The sequence below is a fragment of the Centroberyx affinis genome, unplaced genomic scaffold (genome assembly GCF_046629955.1).
Source record: "Centroberyx affinis isolate AG114_WGS23_722 - 3 ecotype Tasmania unplaced genomic scaffold, CSIRO-AGI_Caff_v1 ptg000805l_1, whole genome shotgun sequence".
Taxonomy (NCBI): Eukaryota; Metazoa; Chordata; class Actinopteri; order Beryciformes; family Berycidae; genus Centroberyx; species Centroberyx affinis.
Genome location: NW_027279408.1, coordinates 128,597 through 155,772, shown reverse-complemented (window position 1 = coordinate 155,772; position 27,176 = coordinate 128,597). Strand labels below are relative to the sequence as shown.

The following is a 27,176-nucleotide window of genomic DNA, read 5'->3' as shown; positions in this document are numbered from 1 at the left end:
TTCTTGGCGGAGTATTACCAAATCTACAGTGCAACAGACTACCGGCGCACAGTACGTTCACTGCTGAGCTCGAGCGAAACAGACTGCGCTAAAACTGGAGCGATTAACTCTGGGATGCTTCTGTGTAACCGACGAGTTTATCAATCAACTGTTTGTTTATAAACAGCATCCCCTCCCTCTGCCTCTTGGACTGTTTTAAAATATCAATTTTGCCTGTGTTTTGCAAACCGACGGACTTTTCCATACTGGAAGGACTTTACTAAACTCAAGATGTCAATTTTGCCTTTCACTCCCCCCATTGTCAAAAGACTTTTGGGCTGGAAGAAGGGAGAGCAGAACGGTCAAGAGGAGAAATGGTGTGAAAAAGCAGTGAAGAGCCTGGTGAAGAAGTTGAAGAAAACGGGACAACTGGACGAACTGGAGAAAGCCATTACCACTCAAAATATAAACACGAAATGCATCACCATACCAAGGTAACGCCAGAGTTTGAGTACAGTGTTTATGTTCTCTGTGGCGGCGCGACATTGACAAGAAATCACGAGTGTGTAGCGTTTACATTTAGCCAGCATCCTAGCTAAGCTAGATAGTTCATTCGCAGTCTACTCTGGCATTTTTATTACAGCGTTGTAACTCAAAATGAAATTTTACAGTTCACCCGACAGTGAACCAGTTCTTGCTAACTGTAGCTTGCTCAACTGACACATTTTTGGCATCCTTACTCAAGTCAGAAGTTGTCATTCCAGCTGGTCAACAGCCTTTCCCCTTCTTGCCATCCTTGCAGTGATAACCAGCCAAATAAGATTTCTAACTCTGGTTCGCTCCACATCTTTCTTGTAGTGGCCAAGGTTATGTTTAACAAGCTAACGTTAGTCAACGGGGAAGGCTAGCAAATCATTGCTCAAATATACGCTTTACTTAGCTGACCTCAGTCAATTAAGCCATTTCTATCCATTTCTTGTCACTAAGTTTGACTGGTTGCTTACTTGCTTGGATTTAATTGATTCATTCACTAGAAAAGGGGTGCATTCTGTGCATTGACTAACGCTAGCCATTGCTGCACAGCGACGCACATGCAATACAAAAACACAAATGGAGTCCAAGTTATATAACTTGGCCTTAATCTGAGACGCTTTCTAGCGTTGTGTGTTAGTGTTTGTGCGTAGGCGAGGCAGTGGAACTGGGCTCTTTCTCTCCTTACCATGCCGTTATGCAGTGTAATTACTTGCATATCGACACACGGTAATCAGCACTGGCATTCAACATAAAATTGCAGCCCATAGTTGAAATCGTTCAGTGCGGTGGTCAGTAGTCTCTCTCCTCCCATGATGAATTGCTGTACTGTCAAGACAGGTGAAAGCCTGCCAAGGTACTGTTTGTAAACACAGATCATGCCTGTACTGCCAAAAAAAATATTTAGTGGACAGTTTTATATTCCTGTGGATGTGTATCTATTTGGTAATGTGAGATTTAAGGTGTCGTCCACCTCAACACACTCAAAAATGTGAATTGGACAGTTTATCCTCTACAATTTTGTGAATAGCAAGGAACAAATCAAAGGCCCCAAACCTTTTCCTGTGTCCTTAAAATCTCACTTCCATGTGTTGGCACTAGATTTAACAGTATAGCTACTGCATGTCAGATGAAATCAAATCCAACATGCGGCACTCCCACATTCTTGAATGCCACAAGTGTTGTGCATAGTGTGCACAGGCCTGGGCCGGCATTCAGAGTTAAGCCTACCCGGAAAGTTAAATGTTTGCCACACTCCAGTTTCATATTTCCACCGCTAATGCAGAGGGGAAGAGGCGGAGTGCATTAAGATGACCCCAGATCAGAGTTGGCTGTCAGTGTGGGCTAACAGTGTCCCTGGAGAGCTGCCCTTGTGGTACCTGCGGCCCTGTTTCTATTAATTTCCCCATGTTCTGGCTGGCTGACAGCAGCTGCCTGCGTGTTCAGGCCTGTCCATGGGGAGGTCAGCTCCGCTATCTCTCTGACACATGAACTCCCCACTGATTCTCATCACTACCCCACTTGCTGACTGTTGCCATGATGCTGAGCGCTGTAGGAAGCAGGCACTGTTCAGTGAGTCAATGCATGCAATTGGCATATGGAATAACAGGTCAAGTGTCTGTTGAGGTAAATTAAAGTCGGATTTTTTACATTGGAAAAGGGGTGAAAAGGGTGATTGATTGTCCTAGTGAGATTCTGCAGCCATCATAATTGCTGATTCATATATCACACTTGGAGGTGCTATATAGTGTGAAATAGTATCATCATACTTTAAAGCAAGGAATCTGTCTGTATGTGTGTCCTTCGCATATCTCGAGAACAGTTTGTCCGATCTAATTCACAGTTTGCGGGTGTATTGCTGGGGACCCAAGGATGTGCAGTGTCGGATTGGACACACGACACGTTCAATATTAATAAACTTTGAATAAACAAGCGAACGGCGCTCTGTGCAGCAGCGGGGCTCAAAGCAAGCGACTGATAGCCTAGGCCTATTTTGAAAGGGCACTGCACTAGTAGTATGAAAAGGCTAGTGTATCTTTGTAAACCTTCAAATTGTATACATTTAAGTTGTTGTTTGTAGGTTTTATTCAATCACAACACTCTGTAAGTTGCCTTTGGAAGTGAAACTTCTTGCTCTGATCTCACCTGTAAACTAGTCCTCAATAAGAGATAAAACGCAGCCATACCACTGTTAAGAGCCAGACTGGTTCAGTCAGGGCCGTTTGTAAAACTGAGATGCCTAGTAGTTGTGGATAAGCCCACTGTGGATTTAGAAGGGCCTTGACTTGTTAGATAACATTGAAAATGGATTTAACAGCAACAATCTCTGGTAAGAAGCCATGGTATCACAGGGAATTATATTGCGTGTTGGGTTTGGTTGAGTCACAGTTGTTTTTGTGTGTGTGTGTGTGTGTGGGGGGTGTCTTGGTATGTTTACTTTGCAGATAAAGGCCCGTATCCCATGAAAAAACATTAGTCACAGTCACTTTGAGTTTAATTCTCATTTTTATATGGAAACAAAGGGCTTGACCTGTATGTCAGGCTTTGCCTGTTGGTGGGGCAAGGCTACTGCTTTACTTGCCTCTTAGTTCACTGTGGTTTTGACAATGAGTAATTTTACTTTTTGAACAATAAGCAAAGTGCATGCCAAGGCTCCTGGCCAATTCCAAGCCTTAGTCACTCAACAACGAGCAATTGTGGCTTTGTGGTATTGCCCTGCCTTCCCTCTCTCTTTCTCTTGCTCGCGCTGTCTCCATTTTGGATGACACGAACCTTGGTATGAAAAGCTTTCTGAGTTGTGCACTTCCTTCAGTTACAAACATTGGTGTGTTAAGTGTGTCAAGTTAGGAGAATGTGCCTCTTTCAGATGTTCAAGAGGTGGATGTAAAGTGCTGTTGCCTGCACTAATTGAAGGTGACAAGATGACTAATAAATTACTTCCCTCCTGTTGTTGTGAGCCAAGTTTAATGAGACTCTCAAGCCAAGTCCATCTCAGTTATGCCTATTCAGGGATATATGTCAGTTGGCTATATTTAAGCAGAATTCTTAAAAACATTTCATTTAGCGAGTTCAGTATCGTTGTTCAGGCAATGTCTCTTACTACTATTAAGTATAAACTAATGAGGCAAGCACTGGCCAACTTGCTACTGCAACATTAGCTGACTGTTAAACTCCCATTTGATTATCACTGTAGTTATGTTACTTAAACTTATTCATAGTTTTCTACGTCACCACACGGCCATTTTGGTAGGTAAATAACAGGTGATTGGAATAAATTTACTGGTGATTATCATCAATTGACAGCCACAGCCAATGAGCTGTGAATATGGTGAAGCAGCATATTGGTAGGAAATGCATGTGACATCATGGGAATAGATACATATGGAGCAAATTTTACATACAGCAAATTAGAAATGTCTCACCTTCTCCACATACAGTATTAGGTCCATCATTCTTGGAATCGATTGAGTAGAGGAATAACGAACATTTCATGCACAAGCTGGACAGGAAACTTAACCTCTATTCAGTTCATGATGACACAGACACAGTGTGACTTGAAGGAGCACCAACTGTTAAAACCAAAGGTGACCAATAACTACATAAAGTCATTGTAGTTCACTGGCCTGATTTCAGTGCTTCACAGCATTAAATCTGTGTTGTTGTTTTTTTGTGAACTACTTCAATGAGAAAAGCCAGGTTTGAGCACGAGCTTACATCACAGCACTCAAATACATATAGAACAGAAATGTACTTCAATGTAGCTGGAGAGGCCACTAAAATATAATCAATATATGGGAAACCCTGAGATTGATATTTTTGTGACTGCTGACATGCACACTGTATCCTAACAGAAGATACTTGGGTTATGAATTTTCTGACATAATTTGGGAATAGTAGTTTATAGAGCTGTATAAGAGCTTATAACAATATAGGATTCTCTTAGCAATCCGCTACTGGGGGAACAGCGGTGGTATGATGAAACAGATCATCCAGTGTGTGTATATGTACGAGTGTGTGTGTGTGTGTGTGTGTGTGTTCACAGAGCCCGGGGCAGTGGATTCCTCACACCTAGCTGCTCCTCACTCCTCTCAGACTGCTTGAAGGAGTCTTGACTCTGGGTCCGGGCCAGAGCCGGGGAACGCTCTCATCTTGTCCACACACATCCCGCTGGCAGCAAGGCTGCAGTCTGATTCACACTGCTGCATGTCAGAACAGGAAGAAGGCAGAGAAGGAGACACGAACACACAAAAAAGATGGGATAGAACAAGAAAGACGAAGGGAAAGGAAAGGAGGGGGATAGATGGGAGACAGGGAGAAAGCGGAGTACTAGGACGGGGACACCGAAACAAGAGAGAGGGCAGAGAAAGCCAGCGTCTGATAGAGAGGGAAGACAGAGGGCTAATGACGAGCTGGGGATTCCCAGTGTAGTGTCTGGTGCTGAAGGGGAGGCCCTGTCATGATAGTGGGAGGCCAGCGTTAATGAGGGAGCATGACAGATAAATTATAGACTGTAGAAGGCACAATAGAAAGAGAAGGCGGCAACAAAAAGGGGAAAAGATTAGAGCTGGGAGTGAAGCTTGACAGGAGCGAAATGAGAGAGAGGGGTGAAAAAGAAAGCAAAGGGTTTCGATGATGAAGGGAGAGAGAAGCAGAGAATATTTGGCAAGAAACGGTGTGTTTTATTCTCTGGCTTGTCAGAAGGAGACTGTGGTTAGTGTGGCTTGTATGCAAAGAAAATACTCCGGCTGATAACAGAGATAGAACTGGTTTGTTTTCCAGACACACCGGCCCTGTGGGGAGACGGTTTTTTACAACATCAATAGAAGCGTGTGTGTCTGCGTGTGTATAGATGGCAGACATCATGAAACACACACACACACAGCAGCTTCTGTGTGAAGAAAATATTGTGTACACCTGCACTGCTTCTTCCTCCACCTGCTTGAACACTCTTGAACCACACACACACACACACACACACAGCCGTCCTGAACATCCTGTCATTTAGCATAGTATAGTTACAGACGCAGCAGCTGTGTGTGCATCCTGTGTTTATCAGTTCATATTGTTTGTTTGAATGTTGCTTGTGTTTTCTGTGTGGCCATGCTTATCACGAGTGTGCTTGATATATTATGACTCATCTTGCCAGTTTACCCATCAAAAAAGTCTGCCATCACACAGACTCTCACCCACTCACACACACAGACTCTCACTCACTCACTCACTCAGGCCATGTCAAGGTACACACATCTGAGTCATTCGAGACAGCATTGTTGTACGGCGATGCGATACAAGCCAGGTCACTGAGAGTTTATGTGTGTTGTCTGTCTGTGTGTGGTTTGCTGCTCTAATGACGGTAATAAATTGCCCTCTCTAGTCTGGTGCTGCTGGATTTTTTTCAGTTTGATTTGTCTGACAGAAAGGGGATACTGCTGTGACTCAAGTCAGGTGGCGTGTGACTTTTGCGTGCGTTACGGCTCTCACTTTATTGGAACCGAACGGTAAACAAGAAACAAGTTTGAAATTCTTCAGATCCTGTCCTCTTCAACGATTGAATGAATCGAAACTCATTGGCTTGTTTGATAATCGTTTGGTAGAACGCACCAAACAGCTACCAGAACACCACATTGGAAATACATTTTGGAAACTTTGTGTTATGATCGATTCTTTTTTAATTAGGCTAATGCATGACTGATGGCTGTGCATTATTTTTGATTATCAAACAAACAAACAAACAAATACCATGCATGACAGATCCCCTCCTAAAACTGTTTACTGAATGCAGCTTACAGATCATCACTGTCAGGAATGTATTTACTGCATTCACTAAACCTGTGTAGTATGCGGTTAGTATGCGGTTAGTATGCGGTTAGTATGCGGTTAGTATGCGGTTAGTATGCGGTTAGTATGCGGTTAGATTCAAAATTATGTGTTACATTTGTTGGGATATACTGGAATATTCAACATTTTGATTGATTTTCATAGGTGGACAGAGAACCTATGATATCAAAACGGATTTCATGTCATCATACATGCTTCTGTGTGTGTGTGTGTGTGTGTGGTTAGTCAGCCCAGAGGAATGCTCTCCTAGCCTGCTGGGGCCTCGAGGAGGGCGTGGGCTGCTGTTTGGTTTGCGGTTTGCTCCAGGGGTGGAGGGGGGTTAGAGTGCCAGAGAGACAGCGCTGCCTCGGCTTGGCCCTGGCCGTCTCACTATCTGCGGGGGAGTGAGCGTGCGCACACGCACACACAGACACACTCACACACACGCAGACCCGTACACCAGACAACAAGCCTGCCTTTGTGCTCCACACTGGCCACTACCACCACTACTGCTACGAGTGCTAGACTACAGCTGGATATGTGTGGGAAAACAAGTTGACGTTAAGGAGAAGGGTTTAAGCAGAGGATGAGAGATTACTATTAAGCCGTCAGTACAAGTGAAAGTCTGTTAATGCAGGAAGCAAATGATAGATGGCTAAGAGGCTGGATGTTGTCGGACAACGCTGTGGAATAGAAAGTTAAGTGCAACAGTACGGATGACCCAGTGGCCCAGGTTTGCTAAAAAAGTCTCAGCAAACTAATAAGTACATGAGCAATTTGAAAATAACTGACTGAGTAAAGTGCTGCAATAGGAGAATCATTACCCTGCACTACTGTATGTAGCACACAGGCTACATTTTGGTTAAAGAGCCTGAAAATCATCTGTAGAGCATTTGTTTTATGAGGCTATCTGAAACATTTGTCATCACAACTGCTCTTAAGGCAAGAGCAGAGCACCACTCCAGGCAAAATATGAAAACCAAAACTTAAGTCTAGCTCAGGGGTTCCCAAATGTTTTCATGTCAGGGACCGCCAGTGTAGAAACACATTAGACCATGGACCCCAAATTGGTAAGATTTTGTCCTGAGGAACCCCATCTGAGACGAGTTTTACAGTTAGCTGTGATTTAGTGAAGAATTACACGATTGTACTGTCGGTGGGGAAGGGGCAGTGAAACCTATCAAAATAGTCATCCTAATACAGAAGTCTCTCATTGTGCTAACTTATGATGAGTCAAGTAATAGTGATATTAAACTATTCCTCATTTTGCTGGTGACCGCCTGAAACTCCCTCAAGGACCCCTGGAGGCCCCTGGACCCCACTTTAGGAACCACTGGTCAAGTTGGATGAGATTTTATCCCCTGACAGCAATCAATCCTAAAGGGAAATGCCATTTAGTTTCAACTGTCTGTTTTTACAGTGCCTTGAGAGAGATTGATGTGTATTAATGAACATTCGCTACTGTCTCTGATAGCAAAAAGAGAGAAGAGTTTGTCCTTCTCCACAGAAAATTTGTTGGTAAGGACAGAAGAACGTGACTGTATAGTAGAGTACAGGTTGATTTTCTGCTGATCTGTCGACGATGGTAGACTTTTACAACATTTAAGTCTCTCACTTGTCATTTGAGAATATAGCCATAGCCATAGCCTAATTTTTGTTTTAGATTTTAAACATTGAACAGTGAACAGCCTGAATAATCAGAGTTGGCACAGTCTGGTTACTTTTTACATCTGGTCATCAGTTTTCCCCTGCCCTCTAATTATTTTGGCCTATATTTCAGCTCTCTGACCATCAGTTCAGAAAATAATCAATGCAATACACTGACGTATGTTGTGGGCCTGACCATGAGACCATGAGTTACAGAGCAGATGACCTGAAAATGATGACCTGGGTTCCAAAAATCATAGAAACTCTGGTTCTCAGACCCGGAAAAGTTATGTAAAATGACAAATGTCCCACAATTAGATAAAATGATAAATACCCAAAGTTTCCTGGAAATTTGTTTTCAGTCTTTTTTTTAACTGGTTAAGTGTCTAATGGCAAGCTTGGTTGCTGGTAGATTTAACTACAATTAATAAAACAGCAAATTGCCTGATTACATGAGTCCCAAGTGATCCGGGATATTCATATTAGCTATTCAACAAAAACAATTAACATTGAAACATAAACACTTGGAGCTTTGGTGAAGGAAATGCCATGGAATATGATATCCAAAGATCCCCCATTATTACTAGTTTGTGCCAGTGGACCTACCTAACGTCTGACCTACTGTAGGAAAAAAACATTTGAACCCTTGAGGGAAATCTGTTGATGTCTCACACCTGGACTATTTTTCAATCTTCATTTATCATTTTTGATCTAAAAGAGAGACAGGTGCTTCAGTTCATTGACTATTAGCAATAAAACTAATGACTCCCAGTCCTCCACCCTCTAACCAGTTTTCTGAATCCAGACTCCGTTATGGGTAGTCTAGCCTTGCTGGTTGTCTGGCCGCTGGTTTCTTATTTCACATTAGACCCTCCTTCACTGGTCCAAGCACACTCTCCAGCCCTATGATATCACCTGTGGTCCGCAGTCAAACTTGCTTTTCTCTCACACTCTATTCTGGGTTCTCTCCTTCCACCACCACCCATCCCCCCACCCGTCTTTGTAAGAAAGAGAGAAGTCTGATGGCTTTTCCAGAGAGAGTGGGAAGTGTGTGTGTGTGTGTGTGTGTGTGTGTGTGAGGGCACGTGTATGGAATATGTTCCTCTTTGTAGGTTGCACCACTGCTGGAATACACTCACAAGTCATTAAACAAGATTTAAAACCGATCCACGCAAAGTCCAACTTTTTGTGTGAAAAAGTTGCTAGCCCACAATCACGAAATGTGTGTGAGCAAAAAAAAGTATTCAAAACCAAATCTGCATTGAAAATTTAATTGACCAAACCCAGTGACCATTTTGTTCTAAGTGTTGATACACCTACAAAGTTAACAGACAGTTACTTGGTAGGAGCCATCAGCCTTGACTCTGCATTGCCCTGTATTGACAGGTCTGGGCTACCTGACAGAAACCATTGTTAAGCTTTCCATTTGCTCACACAGCCCCTTTGCAGCCCCAAGTTTGCACAGCCCATTCGCACGCAACTCACACCATAATGATTTTTGATTGGCAAAACTTGTGCGTTCCCACTCTTTCTTTCTCCCCATGTTTCACGTAGGCCTGTACAGTTCAGATTCAATTCTGGTCTAGTCAGTTTATTTTCACATCTGAATTATTGTGTATACATTTAACTCAACATTAAGTCACATTGATTGTAGACCACACTAACCCTAACCCAACAATTACGTTTTTAGTAGAACTCATAATTTAATAACCAAAAACACTTTTAACACTGTTTAAAGAAACAGCTATTGGCAATTTACGTGGAATTTTTGGGCCTGTTTTGTTTTGTTTATGTATTTTTCCAAACATAGATGACGTGAAAAAATTTCAGCTCTTCAAAACATCAACGGTAAACGTCAGGTTTCTGTGACAGTCACTCAGAATCAAAGGTCGAGGGTTTCTTTCTAGACTCATCATTTTGCACTGACGTTCAACAATCATACAAGGAGAAATCCTTTGTAGAAGAGGCAGAGAGATCAATTTCTCCACCAACACTCGTCTCATTAGACCACAATGCAACGCAGCCACAAGACATGTTGTGCTTTGAGTAAAGCCAAAAACACACAGGCAGCGTTCGACACGCACGTTTTCAAGTGTACCAATTGTTTGCAGTGGCCAAACGTGCACTCAAGGCGTCCTGTGGAGCGCCAAACTTTGGGAGAGTCAGAAGAGAACCAGCATGGCTGTTATTTTTTGTGGTTTTAGGAGCTACCGTGCAAAAGGAAAAATGTTTCTTTGCAGGAGGCGATATTCTCGACTTCATAATTATCTGAATAGGCATGTCCGTGTTATGATGCATATTTTTTTTATTAGTTTCTAATTTGCAGTCATATATCACAGGCCCGTTCTCTGGGGGTCGTTGAAAGTCATTCTGGGAGATGTAGAAAATCAATAACTGAAGTAGAAGTAGACGAGGCAGGTTGAGGGAAATTGGGTTCACCAAAAAGGTAAATTACATCATAAAATAACTCCTGGAATGCATTGAACATCACGGATTGATGATATATATCAGTGTGTCCGAGGGTGGATTTCTCTTTTTAATAAAGTAGCAAATGAAGTGACAAGTTGATGGAAGTGTTTTGACTGTTGGATGTGTCAGTACTGAAAGACGGCGTTCCTCCGCTGAACGCCACTAGACTGCACCCCGTTGGTCATAGATAGATAGACCGGCCACAGACTTTTATGAAAAGCACAAAGGCCCGTTCCAGCCCCCTCTCCCCCCTCCCATCTCACTCGATGCTGGGACAGAGGCAGGGCAGTCGGGATAGTGGGACAGAGGGACAGACGGTGGGGGAGAGGGGGTTTTTCGGGGGCCCAGTCACAGACACTCTGAGCTGCCCTGAGCTATTGAGACAGTCTGTCAGCCCTATTGTCCGGCAGCACCCTCCTCTTTCTTTATCCCTCACCCACTTTGCCCTCCCCCTCTCCGTACTGTTATAAGACAGATTTGGATGTTTACATACACTTGTCGACCACAGGCACTTAACTTTTCCATTTGAGATGTTTTTTGTATGGCTTTTAATAATTTGATTCGACGATGAAGTCTAACTCTCTAAATAAAGCTCATATAGACGAAAGCCTATTGAACAACATTGGTAGATTGTAAAAAAAAAAAAAAAAAAAAGGACTATAAAAGGCAACAGTGATCACTGACATGTTTCAGTAAGCTCAAACTTTTATTTGAACTCAAAGCTTGGCAGTGAGTTGTAAAAAGTCCATGCCAGAAGGTCTGTGCCCATAGAGAGAGAGAGAGAGAGAGAGTGTGTGTGTGTGTGTGTGTGCGTGTGTGTGCACGCGTGTGCGTGTGTTCAGCACTGCTCGGACCATAGCCAGCTTGAACACACACATCGTGTATGTTTGTGTCTCAGAGTGCAACTGGGCATGCCTCAAAGTGTTTGTTTTGCCCCCCCTCTCCCCTCCCCTCCACACAGATCAGTGAAGCTCAGCCTCGTCTGTCTGAGTCTGTTTTATGAGTCACACGCACACATACACACACACACACACACACACACTCGCACACACATCCAGATTTTGGATTCCCTCTCTCCTTCACCCTCACTCACACACCCGACCATCAGACACCTCCTTTACATCGATGACTACCCTCTAAATGTGGGAATCCTCCACACACCACAACCCTCGGAAGTACAGATATTTTATTCCTCGCGCTCTCACACACCGTACACACAAACACACACGGACATGCATAGTTGGTTGGGCATAAGGGTCAGGTTGAGCTTCTGCTTCGGGTCATGGAACACAATGATGTCCACACAATTTCCCCTGTGGCAAAAAAATCAATACCAATTTGTCCCATTCATTTTGGACATCCATTCTGCTCTGACTGTCTCTTGACAGCATAACTTCGGGGCTTTGGCTGTTGTCCTGAATCAGGAAAATACTCAAGATGGGCTGGAACTGGAAATGAATAGCCTCAGGGAGCCAAGTAGGCATCCAGAGTTTTAACTAGCCTTAGATGAGGTTAGTTATCTAGGGTTGGGAAGAAAAATCAATCCAGCGTAGTATAGTGGAGGAAAGTGGGGATGTTTCAATTCAGTTTTGATTCTTTGGGTACATTTTTTTTTCATCAGTTACCCAAGACATTTTCTATTGTGATGTTAAAAATACAACTATTATTTAGGCTAACACATCTTCAAATAATGTTTGTCATGACTGTAGGTAAATATGCAAATTGTGGTCTATAAACTGGAATAAGTTGTCTATTTAACTTCATATTCAAATTTTTGAGACAGTTATCGACAAGTAACAAAGTAATACTGAGTTGGAGTAATCCCATATAGCGTACTATATAGCCTACTGCATTACTGGATATAATCTTGGTTATCTTTAAGTCAGCCTTCTCTGTCCAATATGGATTAATTTGGGAGGATCACTGGGCAGCACTGTATAGATTTGTGCCTTTTTGAAAGGCAGATTTTACAGACTCTTGCAAAATATATCCTAAATAGTTCACATTTTCAGAAAAGCAATACTGGTGGTGTTGGAAATCTCTAAAATTAAAAAAAATGAGGCTACTCCTTCGTCATCAGTATTGATTCAAAATACTCAGTAGAGTTTGGGCCTTTACCGACAGTAAAAAGTCTGTGACAATCTGTGTTAACCAGATTTTGTGTCTGTGCTTCTCTGGGGAGGAGCTGAAGGAGAAACTGCTGGCCTGGATTCTTGGAGGGCTTGGCGTGGAACAGTCCTGCAGAACCAACCCGTTTGGCTTCGTCTATTCCCGAGACACACACACACACACACACACACACACACACACACACACACACACACACACACACACCAGCCCAGCAGGGTATTTGGGGTCAGAGTTCTTCCCCCTCTGCCTCCCCCTGCCACATAGCTGAAGCGCCCAGTGCTCCAAATAATCATAAAGCGTTTTGCAGAATCCGAGGTTGACTGTTTAGGCAGCGCTACTGGTCTCTTCTAAACAACATTAAGGCTAAACAGGACAACATCCAAGCCTAGTTTAGCCACTGCAGGCTGGGGCTTAGTGGCATGGTAGGAATGGTTTTTGCTGCCAGGGGGGGCGTTTCTCATCAAAGTTTCACTCCTCAACGCTGTCATAAATCTCTCCAATAAAGCGAGTCGTTCTGATTGAGGAGGATACAGTGTGTGTCTGGACTTGTCTCTGCATTTCATGTGCACTGTGTTTTGTCTATTGCTGCTGTGTTTGTTTTGTCTTGCTTCTTATGCTGTAGAAAAGATAAAAAGCAAAATAAGTCTCATGGTATGATATATATATATATGAGAGAGTGTACTGGCATGGCCTATGAATATTTTAGGATTCAACGATTAATCTGCTGGCTGCCCAAGGACTGGTGGTGTTGGTCGTCATTACTGCAATCCTATGCATCCTTTTTTACTGAGTGTTGATTCACAGTTGAAATCTATTTCGCAGGTGCCTTCACCACTTGAATGAATCATTTTGGCTCAGTCCCAATCCAAATATTGTATAGCAGCTTCCTCCTTACTGTAACCCTTTCCCTCATAAATACTGACTGGAAGGGGCTTTGGAAAAGGCAAGGACAGTAAGTAGGACACAGAGTAGCTAGTAATGACATAGGGGTTTGTTCAATTCTGTTTCTGCCCACGCAAAGTCTAGCTCCACCAAACACCCACTCAGCAGCAGGGACCTAAGACATACCAGCAACATCAACTCAGCTCAGTCAGGCCATATGACACATCTGTTGTCCAACAGTTTTTTTGTTCCTCTCTCTTTCTCCTCCAAATGAAAAACATATCCCAGTTGTGCCTGAGTAGCCAAATCTTTCAATATTAATTCTTATGTTTTGCTCAGCACCAAGATCAAAAGCTGACAAGTGGGCGAGGTATTGTCATTTCTCCTGATCTGAGAAATCTGAGAGCTCTAAGTTATCTCTAGCTTCACACACTCGTTGGTCAGGCACTCAACATTGCGTCATCACAGCTGTGAGTTTACTTACCATATCCAGACAATTTTTGCCTCGCCATGATATGATGGATATCGTGGCTAGAAGCACACAAATTCACACACACAATTCACACACATTTTTTTTTCTTCTTCACCTTCTGAGCTTTACCCGCTTTCCTCAAGTGAGAGCGTGCTTCTTGAATTGTATGCTTGCATGCACATACATACTCAGACACCATTTACAAATTAAAGCCCCCCCCCCCCCTATCTCTCGCTCTCTTTAAAATACCAAGACAGTGAATGAAAGCCTCTGTCATGAAAAATTAAAACGCCATGCTTTGCCTGCTGGATGCACAATGGTTGACCCAGATGGGGTTCTACTGGGCTTTCACCAGTTGGACAGAAGGCCTTGTTTTTATGTGGGCACTGACATTTGTCCTTCTAAAGGGCTTTAGCCTAAGCCTTTGACCCTTACTCTCTACGCGTGTGTGTGTGTGTATGTGTGTGTGTGAGAGAGAGAGAGAGGGAGAGAATACACACATGGTCATTGCCTCTTGCATAAGATGAGTGTTTTTTGTTTTTTCTCTTTCACGGGTCATTGGGCCCAGAGATTACAGGGAACAAACCCATGTCAATCTCCAGTGTCTAACCACCACTCATTACTATCTTGTGGCCTAAATCATTATGCTACCCACTGTATTGTATACCAGATGAGTATATTACTAAGTGTGATGGGATTGAATCTATTTGTATGTTCCCTACTCCCACCTCGCACGTGTTCTCACTTCTCACGCACTGCAGGGCTGTTTGCAATATGCAGCTTCGCTTTTTTAAACTTCCTGTTTTACACACAGTAATCTCATTGCCGCTGTCTATTATTAGACATCACCTCATAGCCAATCCATATACAGCTGGGGCCCCAACAATAAGAGGTAGTGTCAAAGCCCAGACTTAACCAGTAAAAACAACAACATGTCTGATAATGAAAATTGTGTATTGTGAGTTGTAGTATGCAAAATCTTACAATATATAGGTAGGCTCAACAAAGACAGTTTTCTTTTAATTGTGCTGGACTGATTGTATGAAAATACTTCAGCTGTCAGCTGGTGAAACAAAAAGTTCTCGGTTACTGAACAGACAACATGAACACCTCTATCCATTCTTTATCTCCTCCTCATCCTCTCTGCCTCTTCCTCTCCTCCCATCTCCAGGTCTCTGGATGGCCGGCTGCAGGTGTCCCACAGAAAAGGTCTGCCGCACGTCATCTACTGCCGTCTGTGGCGTTGGCCCGACCTGCAGTCCCACCATGAGCTGCGGGCGGTGGAGCTGTGCGAGTACGCCTTCCACACCAAGAAGGACGAGGTTTGCGTCAACCCCTACCACTACCAGAGAGTCGAGACGCCAGGTATGACAGCGTGGATAGGGTTTATCTCTTCTTGAGTAAGATTTATGGTTGTGAAGTAAATGAAAAGTAAGTAAAGTAAATTAGATAAGATTTGCAGTTCAGTAGGTTTAGAGGTGTCCAGATTAATTATACTTTCACACCCTTTTCCTGTCTCTGATACTATATTCTGATGACTTCTGTTTATGCGCATGTCCATCATGCAGTACTCCCACCAGTGCTGGTGCCCAGACACACAGAGATCCCCAGCGAGTTCCCACCTCTGGACGACTACAGCCATTCAATCCCTGAAAACACCAACTTCCCCGCTGGCATTGAGCCACAGAGCAACTACATACCAGGTACCAGCATGCCTTCAAACCAGACTCCCCCCAAGCCTCTAAAGATGTCTCTACACAGAGCATTTATATCAGGTTATTGGTGGATCTGACCCGGGTTTAATTTCTGTGTAAAGATGTGTGTTCTGTGTAGAGTTAAGCAGGAGAAATGCCTGTGCAAATGCCATGGTAACCATCTCGCAGCACAGCAAGCCTCCATCACCTGTGGGTAAGGTGCACATGGAAGTTGGGCTGTCAGCGGAAACTGTGGCAAAACTATTGCCAGCTACTTGAGGTGAAGAAGAACCGCCAAAAATCTACCAGATGTATAAAGGGCCTATTTATATCACCAGTTCCCCCAGATCCCGCTCCCGCAGTGTAAAGATGATCATACTGGGTTAGAGGTGGATAAAGAATGCTTGTGTATATTGATTGGCATTTTTAGCCGGATCAGCTGTGCAAAGCTGTGTAAAGACAGCTTAAGAGTACTCAGTCTGACAAGTCTTCAAAGTTTTTTGGTGAGTGACAAAGAAAATAAGGTCTTGACAAATTCAGAGTTGCTCAAGACAGCCCTGTAAGCTGTGTTACTCCAGGTGAGTTGGACAAATAGTTGCTCAAGAGGTTTGGCACAGTCTTGACACAGTCTGCCATGTCACAGCTGCCTCTCTGTCTTCTCCTCATCTCCCCTCTCCTCTCCCCTCTTCCCATCTCCCATAACAAATGGGATGCCTCAGCAGACGAGTTTAGAAAATGCCACACATTCTGGAGTTAGAATGTGGAGTGGAGGGGCAAACACTGTGCCTCATGCTTGCACCCACATAAGAGCTGCTACTAGCTAACCGACTTCTGCATTCAGAAGTTGAGCACTGTCTCAGCCTCTACTTGTACTGCATATATTATCTCATTTGTAAATTCCGAGAACAGTGAATTGAGAAAGATCGAGTGAGGCCGTACAGAGTTCAGAGTATTTGATTGGCTAATTATGTCTACCAGGAATTCCCCCAGGAAAGAAGTTAGTGGAGGTGCTAAGTGTCTCAGAGGGAGAGAGGACCAGCAGCAGCGCAAATCATAAATAATCACAAATGAGGAGCTTTGCTAAATCAAGCAAAGCTGGGTAATTGGTGTGATGTGCAGTTTCATATTTGATAAGCCAGTAGAGTCATCTAATGCCACCAGTGATGGCCACATACTCCATGGGAATGGACAGATCAAATGTATCCAGGCTTGGCTCATTTGGAGCAAGTACAAAAACCAAAAGAAATCCCTACTGAATTTGATAGAAACATACACACACACACAGACAAATATTGCTGGCTATTTTATTATTAAGAAAAGTGCCATTTCATTAAAATAGCGCATAACTGTAGATTTGTAGAAGTTGCGAAGACAACAAAAGCAATGCAAAAGTAATGCAAAGTCTTCATGTAGCGATTGAGGTTATCCTGCTTATGAGTATGGGACAAGGGTGTCGCCCACACCTTGCTTTATTTTCTGCCTGTGCGTCCCATAGTATACAAAACATCCATGTGAGCAATACATTGCCTTACTAAGTAAAATGAAGGGGTTTTATACAAAAGCTCACAAACAAAGAGTGTTTTAGGAGTGATTAGGGATTTCCCTACTGGAAAAAAAAACTTTAATTAAACTTTGCTGGTTTTGTCCACATCACTGCCTTTAGGAAAATCACTGTGAACAAACATGTGATGGGTAGGCCCAACCAATAATTATTAACCTGTTTCCTAAGCTTAGTCACATACCACACACCATTCAGAGCATCAGTTAAGTAGGCTTGAACAACAGCCTAACACACATTAAACATGGCCTTTGCTGGGTGAACTAGAGCCTCTGTGTCTTTTTTTGTTTTTTCTGGAGGTCGTCTCAGTCTGATGTTTCATGGATAAAAAAAAATGTATACAATTTTATGACATTATTAGTCACTTGGGAATTCAGCAGGAGCGCTACACCTTTGTTTTAAATCTTTGGGGTAAAATGCTGTATACCTAATATACTTGATTCAAAGCTTATTTTATTTGTCAGCTGACTGTCAGTGTTCTCTTTGTGTTTGTGTCAGAAACGCCACCGCCAGGCTACCTCAGTGAGGATGGAGAGACCAGCGATCACCAGATGAACCACAGCATGGACACAGGCTCCCCCAACCTGTCGCCGAACCCCGTTTCACCCACACACAGCAACTTAGGTGAGGACTCTGTGTATGTGTGTGTGTGTGTGTGTGGTGTGTACTCTTTTGTCTCTATGGCTTACCTAACAGACAAATGGTCCACCGCCACATCTCCCCAATGGGAATTCCCTTTCTGAAGTGCTCTCCGTTTTTGTATCAGAGGAAGTATCAGAGGAAGACACACCAGACAGCCCACGCTAACATCAATAATAATATCCTATGCTTATTCTATCAGGACGGAAAAACACCAGGGGGCTCGGCGGCCAAGCTACTGGTGAAATAACAAATTCACACCAGTTTCACTTGGCTCTGCCGTCCAGCACTGTACGGGACTTCAAAGCCAAGGACAAAATGTTGAAGTTGTTAGAGGCCATGTTGAGCGGAAAAAAAGAGCAAATTACCAGAACCGGTTGAATTTACTGAAAACGATCATGGATAAGCCTGTAATTTGACCATTTTGGCTCCGGCGTCCCACCAGTGAGGGTTGAGTTTCCACATTTTGTCTGCTAGGAGCTTCTGGGAAATGGTGTATGGGTTTGACATTTTGTGACGTAAGCTCAGCCTACTGTCCTCTCTGGTTGTTTTTTTCCCCCTCAACATCCACCCTTCTCCCCACTCATTTCCCCCATTTTCCCTGTTCCTCGTCATCCTCGATGTTTTCTCTCCTTCCATTCTGTCTTCTGTATTCTGTGTATTTCTCTACCCCTTAGCCACGTCTTACTCATCTGTATTCCATCTAATCCTGAGCCCTATCTCCTGTCACTTGTATTTTTCCTTTCTCTTTTCTTTTATCTCATCCTGTCATCATTCAACCATTTAATTCTATTCTGTCTTGCATAATAAAATCTACTCACAGTCCCTCTATCAGCTATTATACTCCTCTCTCTATTCTCTATCCACTTTGCATCTCACTTTGATTCCAACAAACTTAACAAGACTCTCCCACCTCAAGGCGACCCAGTGAACCCAACACGTCTCTCCCTCTGTCTCTCTGTCAGACCTTCAGCCGGTGACGTACTGCGAGCCAGCCTTTTGGTGCTCCATTTCCTACTATGAGCTGAACCAGCGGGTAGGGGAGACCTTCCACGCCTCGCAGCCCTCGCTGACCGTGGACGGCTTCACGGACCCGTCCAACTCGGAGCGCTTCTGCCTGGGCCTGTTGTCAAACGTCAACCGCAACGCCGCCGTGGAGCTGACGCGCAGACACATCGGTAGGGCTCACGACATTCAGCCATTCATTCATAATCATGTACTCACTTGCTCCCTTACCCACTTTCTCTACACTCTTCTGTACTATGCTACATATGCGTTAACTGCTCACCTCTTCGGTGTGGTATGATTTTAATCTGAGGAGTGTATTTTTCTGTCTGTTGTTCCCTCAAGGCCGGGGAGTGCGGCTGTATTACATCGGAGGAGAGGTGTTCGCCGAGTGTCTCAGTGACAGCGCCATCTTTGTCCAGAGCCCCAACTGTAACCAACGCTACGGCTGGCACCCTGCCACCGTCTGCAAGATCCCCCCAGGTGTGTGTCTGGCTGAGAGAGAGAGAAATTGAGGGACAGAAAGAGAGAGGGAGAAACAGACCGAGAGAGAGAAAGAGAGAGAGAGAGAGAGAGAGAACCAAAGGGAGAATGAGAGAAACAGGAGAGAGATGTGCAGATGGAGAAATGGAGATAGATGCAGAGGGAGAAACGGAGGGAGAGAGAAATGGATGGAGAGAGACAGAGCGAAAAATGGAGAGACGCAGAGAGAGAAACTGAGAAAGCGGGAAAAGGGGAGGGGGAGAAAGGGAGGCAGAGCGCGAGGAACAGTGAGGGAGAGAAACACAAAAAAACAGAGAAAGGGAGAGAAACGCAAGGTATGGAAGAGAAAGATAGAGGTCAATATACACAAACACAAATTGGTTTGCACATTCCTGTACATACCTTTTTACACATGAACATTAAAGACAAACCTAGGAGTGTGATCTCACATATGAAAGCTGACTATTGGTTGCGATTGGTCGTCTAACGGTGGTGCCTTTATTGGTCGCTCCAGGCTGTAACCTGAAGATCTTCAACAACCAGGAGTTTGCCGCCCTGCTGGCCCAATCGGTCAACCAGGGCTTTGAGGCGGTCTACCAGCTCACCAGGATGTGCACCATCCGCATGAGCTTCGTCAAGGGCTGGGGAGCCGAGTACAGGTAAGCTCACCAACTTGTTAAAAATGCTAAACAAATCGCACACACAACTTGTATACATACAACTTGTCACATTGAGTAGAGTCAAGGGTTTTCCGAAAATGTACTCCTATCAGCTACACTATCAGCTCTGTCGTCCAGAGGTCAAGTCTTGAGCAAGCTGTATGTAAACACAGACAATAGATACCAACACAGACTGTGAATCACGTCCCACAAGCCAGCCGCCCCCACTCCCAGGCATCTGCATGCTCTCTGCAGCGTATGACGTAGCCTAGGCCTCATCAATAGAAACAGCCCCAGCTCGGCACACCAGACTATTTTTAAACAAACACACATGTGCTCTGTCAAAGGGAGATGTCAGACTTTCCCTCCTCTACTCCCTCCCTCTTTTCCACACAGTCTGACTCAACTGATAGTAAGAGAGGAGGAGAGGGAATAAAGGCCTGAGGGCGTCTGCAGGGGGAGCCCGTGATTGGCTGAAAGTTCGCTTTGCAGTGGAGGTTTCCACAAGGGAGAAACTTTTGTACTGTGTGTGTGTGTGTGTGTGTGTGTGTGTGTGTGTATGTGTGTGTGTGTGTGTGTGCGCGCGCGAGCAAGACACAGAGACACGGAGACTGTGCGAGAGTGAGAGAGAGCAAGTGAGATAGAATGAGTGATGAGATCCAGAGACTATTCACCAGTCCTGTCCAGACCAGATGCTGGCATGTGCAGACACTTAGGAACTGGCTTCAGGTTACCAGACCAGCCAAGTCCCATTCCTCTTCCTCCACCCACACCTCGCTCTCTGTTTCTCTCTTTTACACACACCGACTATCAGTTCTTTTCTTACTCTTTTGTTCTTTGTACCTCCTGCATCTTTTTTGTGACTTTTCCCATCCGATATAGAAGCTTCCTCAGGCATTCACTTTGATTTTTCTTACCCCAGGGCTCAAGATTAAGATTTTTTTTTTTCAATGGCCCAGCAGCCAACAATGAAAATAGACACTTTTCCATACATTTAAGTGATATCCTATCATAAAATGTATGATATTGACAGTGAATGTACAGCATTAGTGAGAAATAAACAACAAAAAGTAAATATTTACTGCTAATACATTTGAAATGAATGATCTTTAACAACTTTAAAGTACCAATTCAATTTTGTTACATGTAGTAACAAAAACAACCTTGTGACTGGTAATTCTCCATTCATCTGTCTTGCCAATACATAAATCAGACCTGATAAGGTGTTGTCAGCTAGCTGCTTTAATAACACACAAGTTACATGCTGCCTGCTCTTGTTATGGGCATTGACTGTGTGTTTACATTAATTGTTGGTTTCTTTAAAAATGAGCCCACTCAATCTGCCTTACTTGGACACAAAACATAGCGGTTGATTTGTCATTTTCAACCCAAGGGAATGGTCAGTCTTCAGTACCTGCTGCCCTGTCCGCTCCACACAACTCTCTGACTAACTGAGCTGGTGTCTGATCTGATTGGTCAGAAGAAAGCACAACACAGAGGAGAGTGGACCAGTGGCAGGGCAGAGAGGCAAAAGAAACAGGCTTATCACTGGGTGAGAAAGAGGTGAAACCAGAAACCTTTTTCGGGCATCGGCCCATCTTAACATAGCATTCAGACTGCACATCAGTCTGTATGGTGTCTTCAGCATGTTGGTCTTTCACCAGTCACTAGAGGCTTTTCAAGTTGTCACTTAACTCCACCTACACTCATATATTATATTACTTTCAACACCTTTTGCATCTCCTCTCCTCTCCTCTCCTCTCCTCTCCTCTCCCCTGTGGCAATAGAAATAAAGGTTTTTAAATAAAGGCCGTAGGGAATCACGGAAGAGCCAGAGAATATGGAGATCAAGAGCCTGGAAAAAATGTTTTTTATACTTTCTTTTCAAAGCTCTTCTTTTTCAAGTGCTTCAAGGGCCTTGAACAAAGGACATAACTTATTCTTTGGAAAGCTATTTTTGAAAATTGAGGAGAAAGCTTAACGTCTCTTTCTACATTTTCATATTTTTTCATCAGATTTTATTTTAAATGCATGTTTTAAAAACCATTGCTTAGGGATGTAATGTAAGTTTGTGCAAAAAAATGTCATGATACAAAAATTGGATATGCATCGTGGAGTTGAAAAAATGTTTGCGATTTCAGCTGCAGTCTAATATCTAAGAAATGAAATTCAGAATGGTCTTTTCCCTTAACATTGAACACTAAAAAGCACGAGGCTATCAAGTTTTAGCTTGGATCATCACACTTCTGTCTCCTGAGCCCTCATTACTCATTACTGTGTAGATGTACAGTAGGCAACAAGATGGACTCGGGTGAAACTGAAATTGATCTTCATCAAGTTTTAAATCTGCTGTGTGGCCGCATTTTGGGTTTTCAATGACAAGACTGACAAGAAAAAGACTGTTTATTGTACGTATTGTAAAAGAGCTATGCCTTACACCACAGGTAACACTCTTCAGGCTTATTTGGGGATGAAATTTATCTTACGTTTTATTTGAACAGGCATTAAAAGGTCTTAAAAGTTTTAGTTTAGCTTGCAGAAACCTGTAGTCACCCTGTTTATGGTTTGCACTTTTGTTTTTATTTTCCCTCAGATATAAAAAGGGATTTTCTCAGTCATAATTGTCTTAACTCAGATTTTGTTCAAAATATTGTGATAGTATTGAACCATGAACACAGTACCAAACCACCAAACCACTGGATGTTGTTACATCCCTACTATTGCATAACACTGTACTAAGAGCCTTTTTAGCAACGCGTCAGTGATATTTATACATCAGTAACAAATTCCTTTCTCATCACAGGTTGACCATGTCTTGTACCTTAACAGAAGTGTTTTTAGCGGTTGAAGTTGCTGCAGTAACTGTGATTTTCCTAAAATGTCATAGTTCAAACCACTCACTGCACTAACTTTGACACGTACAACACGAAGAGACGTTTTATAGGTAAAGAATGCAGGAAAGAGGGTGTGTGTGTTTGTGTGTGTACTCTGTGTGTGTGTGTGTGTGTGTGTGTGTGTGTGTATAGCGTGTGTGTATACTGTGTGTATGACTGACTACTACATGCTCTGTCTCAACCACGTTAAGCCAAGGCCTGCTGGCGGCTCCAAATTGTCTGCCTGAAAGATGAAAATAGAGTAGTTTTACGTTGCTTAAACTTTACTTTGTAGGTTTATTCATACAAACTCTGTTGTAAATTGTTTTCAGTCTAACTCTGATCTATTTCTGCTGTGTGTATTGAAAGCTCTGTCCTCCTGTGTGTCTCCCAGGCGACAGACGGTGACCAGCACCCCCTGCTGGATCGAGCTGCACCTCAACGGCCCCCTGCAGTGGCTGGACAAGGTGCTCACCCAGATGGGTTCCCCCAGCATCCGCTGCTCCAGTGTGTCCTAGGGAAACCCTTCCTCCACCCTTTTCCTGCTCACCTCATCTCCTATCGATGAACTGACTAAAAAACACACAGACTGGATACAGACAAGAACGGCTCTGTGTAGAAAGATGATGAGCCCCCCGACTCAGCCAATCCTCAATCTGCAACTTACTCCTTCCTCCCCACCAGCTGTTGGTAGCACTTTTTATATACATGTTGTTTGTGGCAAAAGGGGACAAGTGCATTAAAAGCAGTACCATGTTAGCATGGTCTCCACATTGTGTCCATATCTATTTTGATGGCAATTTTTTTATGTTTGATATTGTTGGCATCTAAGTGCCAAACTGGCTGTAGAATGGGAGTAGGGGTTTTAAAAAAAAAAAAAAAATCAAGAGATTCTCCTTTTCTTTCCTCTTTTGTTGAAAAATCATTTTCATGTTTTTTTGTACAGATGCTAAAAATTAGTAGATGAGCAGATTTTCAAAAGTATGAATTTTAATGTCTTTTTTTAAGCGTTAAGGATAAATTTGTATAGCATGTGTAAGATCGTGTTAAACCCATTTCAGTTGATATTGTTTCTGTGTTTGGGCATTTGATAGGTTATGAAGATATTTACAAATGTGACCCAGTGAGATGGATTGAAAATGAATTAATGGAGATGTTGTTCAACTACCACTTGTAAGCACTGTGTGAAGGAATATACTGTAAGCCTAGTAAGAATATTAGTTGAGGTTTTCATACAACTCTTAATCATTTTATACGGCCCTTATTACCCCAAAAGCCCTCTTTCAGTGTACAGTGCATAGGACACAGTGTTTGTTGGGAGGCAAACAAATGCGTCACACGTCAGATGAAACTTCAGATCGCTGTAAACCATACATGGAGCATAGTTAACTAGAGCAGAGTCTCTCCTATAAGCTGTCCGTTATTCGACCTGTCGACCAGCGCCCACCTCTATTTGTATCATCATTACTGATTAGAAGAGCGCGGTCATCCCCCCACCCACCCACCCACCCACCCAAACCTAATCCGTCTCGTTGGAAGCCGGCCAGATCTCCCGCCTGCCAGTGGCACAGTTGTTTGGGCCGTAGATTTGAACCGTGGGACAGATGTCTCTCTGACTAAGCAGTCTGACGCTTCAGTGAAGTTCTCAGAAAGGAGTTGGGATCTCTTGAAGCCCTTATATCAATAGTTTTGCATCAGAAAACATGCCAATTTACACAGTAACATCGGACAACATTAGGAAGATGATGTGCTGGTTTAAAATCTTGGTATCTGTAATAGATAATGTTGCCAGACTGTAGCCCTTAGGTTGGGGTTATGGTTCATAGCTGGATTAGTGCTAGTCATCATGTGAAATTGATATCCTGTAGTAAGTACAGGAAAGCTTTGCCAATTTACAATACACTTTTGCAGTGTGGTAGTGTGTAATAATAACCATACAGTAGGCATTTACACACACCTGTAGACCCAAGTTCAAGTTTGTTTCTATAGGCCTTTATCACATGCATGTCTCAGAGGAATTTACAGAGAATGAGCCTATAGATCTAACTGATCAACAATGAACCACAGAACAGACTGATACAGGACAAACATCAGGAAAAGCACAAAGGCAGATTACATACTATCCTGGAATATTCTGGAAGATTGTTAATTGAGCACACAGCATACAGTTGTTGCATACAGACAGCTTCGAAGTGAACAGAGTGCAGGAGCCTTTGCTATTTAAATGTTCAGCCCCAGCAGTCCGTAACACTACTCTTATTTTCAGCCATCGCTGATATTGTCTTTTTACACACTCAGGACCGGCAAGACAAGCTGAATTATGTACAGAAATCAGTGGAAAGGAAAGATGCATGCTTATCTTCCCGGACTCTTTAGACCTCAGAGTCTATTTTGCTACCAATTATTTTTGTAGGACAATAAGGGGATAATGTGTTGTTGATGGCATCGTCTGCTCACAGTGTTTTCTATTACAATACAGAAAATACTGCTGGCTGGTCTGGGGATGCTCGTCTTGTATTTTTCTACCCGTGAAGATGAGGCAGTTTTAATACAGAGCACAGCTTTTTTTTTTTACAAAGGGAAATGTTTAGATAGATAGAGGTATGTACATAACGGTAGCTCCTCAGAATATAATGTCCCTATTTTTTTTAAGTGTTTGTGTGCACGCTTACATGTAGTACATACATGTGTTAATATGTGACCCTTTGTAATGTCGATGGTTTTGGCAGCAGGAGAACAGTAGAGAGGAGGCCCGACTTTAAAAAAAAAAAAGGTAGAAAGACCTATTGCTGAAATTGAAAAGTGAAGTCTTAGCTTTGGTCCCATTACCTCTCACCCTTCCTGCTGTGGAAGTGGGTTGATTTCCTTCAGGTGCCACTACAAGTTCATAACACCAGTCAGTGTCACAGTGGGTAAATATGAACGATATTTTGACTCTTTTTACAGTACTTATTTACATTAACCCAGCTTCTGATCATAATGCTAGCCCAGTGGTGCTAATCTTTAACATTGTAGGGACTCAAGAGAACTGTACAGATAGGAGATTGTACATTTAAAGATGGTTGAATTTATCACTGTTTAACTATGATGACTCAAACCCTCAAAATATAGTGCCGCTTTGTTTCAGAAAAAGTAGTATCTACCAATCTGAAACGTTTGCTCTTTTTGAGCTGTCCAAGTGTCCAAGATAGCAACAATCCTAATCCCAATGGGCCTTTTAATCCCATGGTCAATGTATTTACCCAGTAGGGAATATTTTGCAAGCAAATTTGTCTTTTTTTTATACACTATTCAAGTTATAGTGCTTGTGTTTTTCTCTCGGTTAAATTGTTTACTGTAATCGGTATTAGTTGTGATTTGTGCTTTTGTGCTCTGAATTGGTCTTCTAGATGTCTTTTGTACAAAATTATATCCTTATTTTTTCTCTGCCTATGAAATGTTGATGTGATGCATTGTATTTTTGTTTGTTATTGTTGGTCTATGATTAAAATATATATCTTGTGGTGATACTGGGGCCCAGATGTCAAGTACTAAACTAAGGCTGGACAGCAATGATCTCAAATGACAATTCACTTAGTTAAGAATATGGGATTAGTTATGGAAATAATTAATCTTACAGTTTACTAACTTTATTTTAATGTAACTGTGAACAAGTTTAGGTATCATGAAATGAAGACCGTAGACTTAATAGAGGCATTTCTCACAGGCCTCTACATTAAAGGGTGTGCTTTGGAGGCACTTCAAGTTTCAGATTCTTCCGCGTGCTTCCCTTTGTAGCTTGGGGATTTCCTAGTCTACGGTGGATAATTTGGCTCTGTCCTCAGAAGCAGACAGAAACAGTACACCTAATTACAGGCTCAAAGCAGACGCTCTCTTGTTTCTTCACTTATTGCTGTGTTACGGACTAATGCGAACCATACCCATTTCTGCTGTCACAGAGGCACAGTCTGGGTTGGACCATGAAGGCAGGCTTTGTTCAGATGCCCTTAAGGTAAAGAGGACCAAGGAACCTGCCAGGCTCCAGAAACCACTTCGCTGTGGTGACACATAGTTTGGGTGCACAAGAAAATCAATTTTAGAAGGGGGGGGGCAGGACAGGACCTGAGCCAAATGGAGTTTCCCTCTGCTGCTGGCTCACTCTTTGATATCTGTGGAGTCTGAATGAAAAGCAATTAATGGAGTAAGAAGAGTGTGTATCATGGACTTTTTGGGCATTTTTGTACTGTATGAGATAGTTTTAGCCTGTGTCGTACTACAGTGTGATTCTCAGCTTTACACTGCATCCCCATTTCTAGGAGCTGAGATCTGCCTGAGCACCATTCCAGACAATGGTGGCCT

The 27,176-nt window shown here is 43.0% G+C and overlaps 1 protein-coding gene across 3 annotated transcripts; it reads left to right on the top strand.

Moving 5' to 3' along the window:
* Positions 1-26,556, top strand: smad3a (SMAD family member 3a). Of its 3 annotated transcripts, XM_071520502.1 has the most exons (8): positions 1-473; positions 15,099-15,292; positions 15,496-15,630; positions 17,678-17,803; positions 18,784-18,996; positions 19,169-19,306; positions 19,821-19,965; positions 23,233-26,556. In XM_071520502.1, the coding sequence occupies exons 1-8, from the start codon at positions 271-273 to the stop codon at positions 23,354-23,356; spliced, it is 1,278 nt and encodes a 425-aa protein (XP_071376603.1). In that variant the 5' UTR covers positions 1-270; the 3' UTR covers positions 23,357-26,556. The 3 variants fall into 3 exon arrangements, with proteins under 3 accessions (XP_071376603.1, XP_071376604.1, XP_071376605.1); XM_071520503.1 differs by lacking the exon at positions 15,496-15,630; XM_071520504.1 differs by lacking the exon at positions 19,169-19,306.
* Positions 26,557-27,176: the final 620 nt, after the last annotated feature.

Excerpts from the sequence above, each read along its gene's own strand:
- smad3a (XM_071520502.1), top strand. The coding sequence starts at position 271 with ATGTCAATTTTGCCTTTCACTCCCCCCATTGTCAAAAGACTTTTGGGC. Across the intron at positions 474-15,098 it reads AAATGCATCACCATACCAAG|GTCTCTGGATGGCCGGCTGC; the intron begins GTAACGCCAGAG and ends TCCCATCTCCAG. Across the intron at positions 15,293-15,495 it reads CCAGAGAGTCGAGACGCCAG|TACTCCCACCAGTGCTGGTG; the intron begins GTATGACAGCGT and ends TCCATCATGCAG.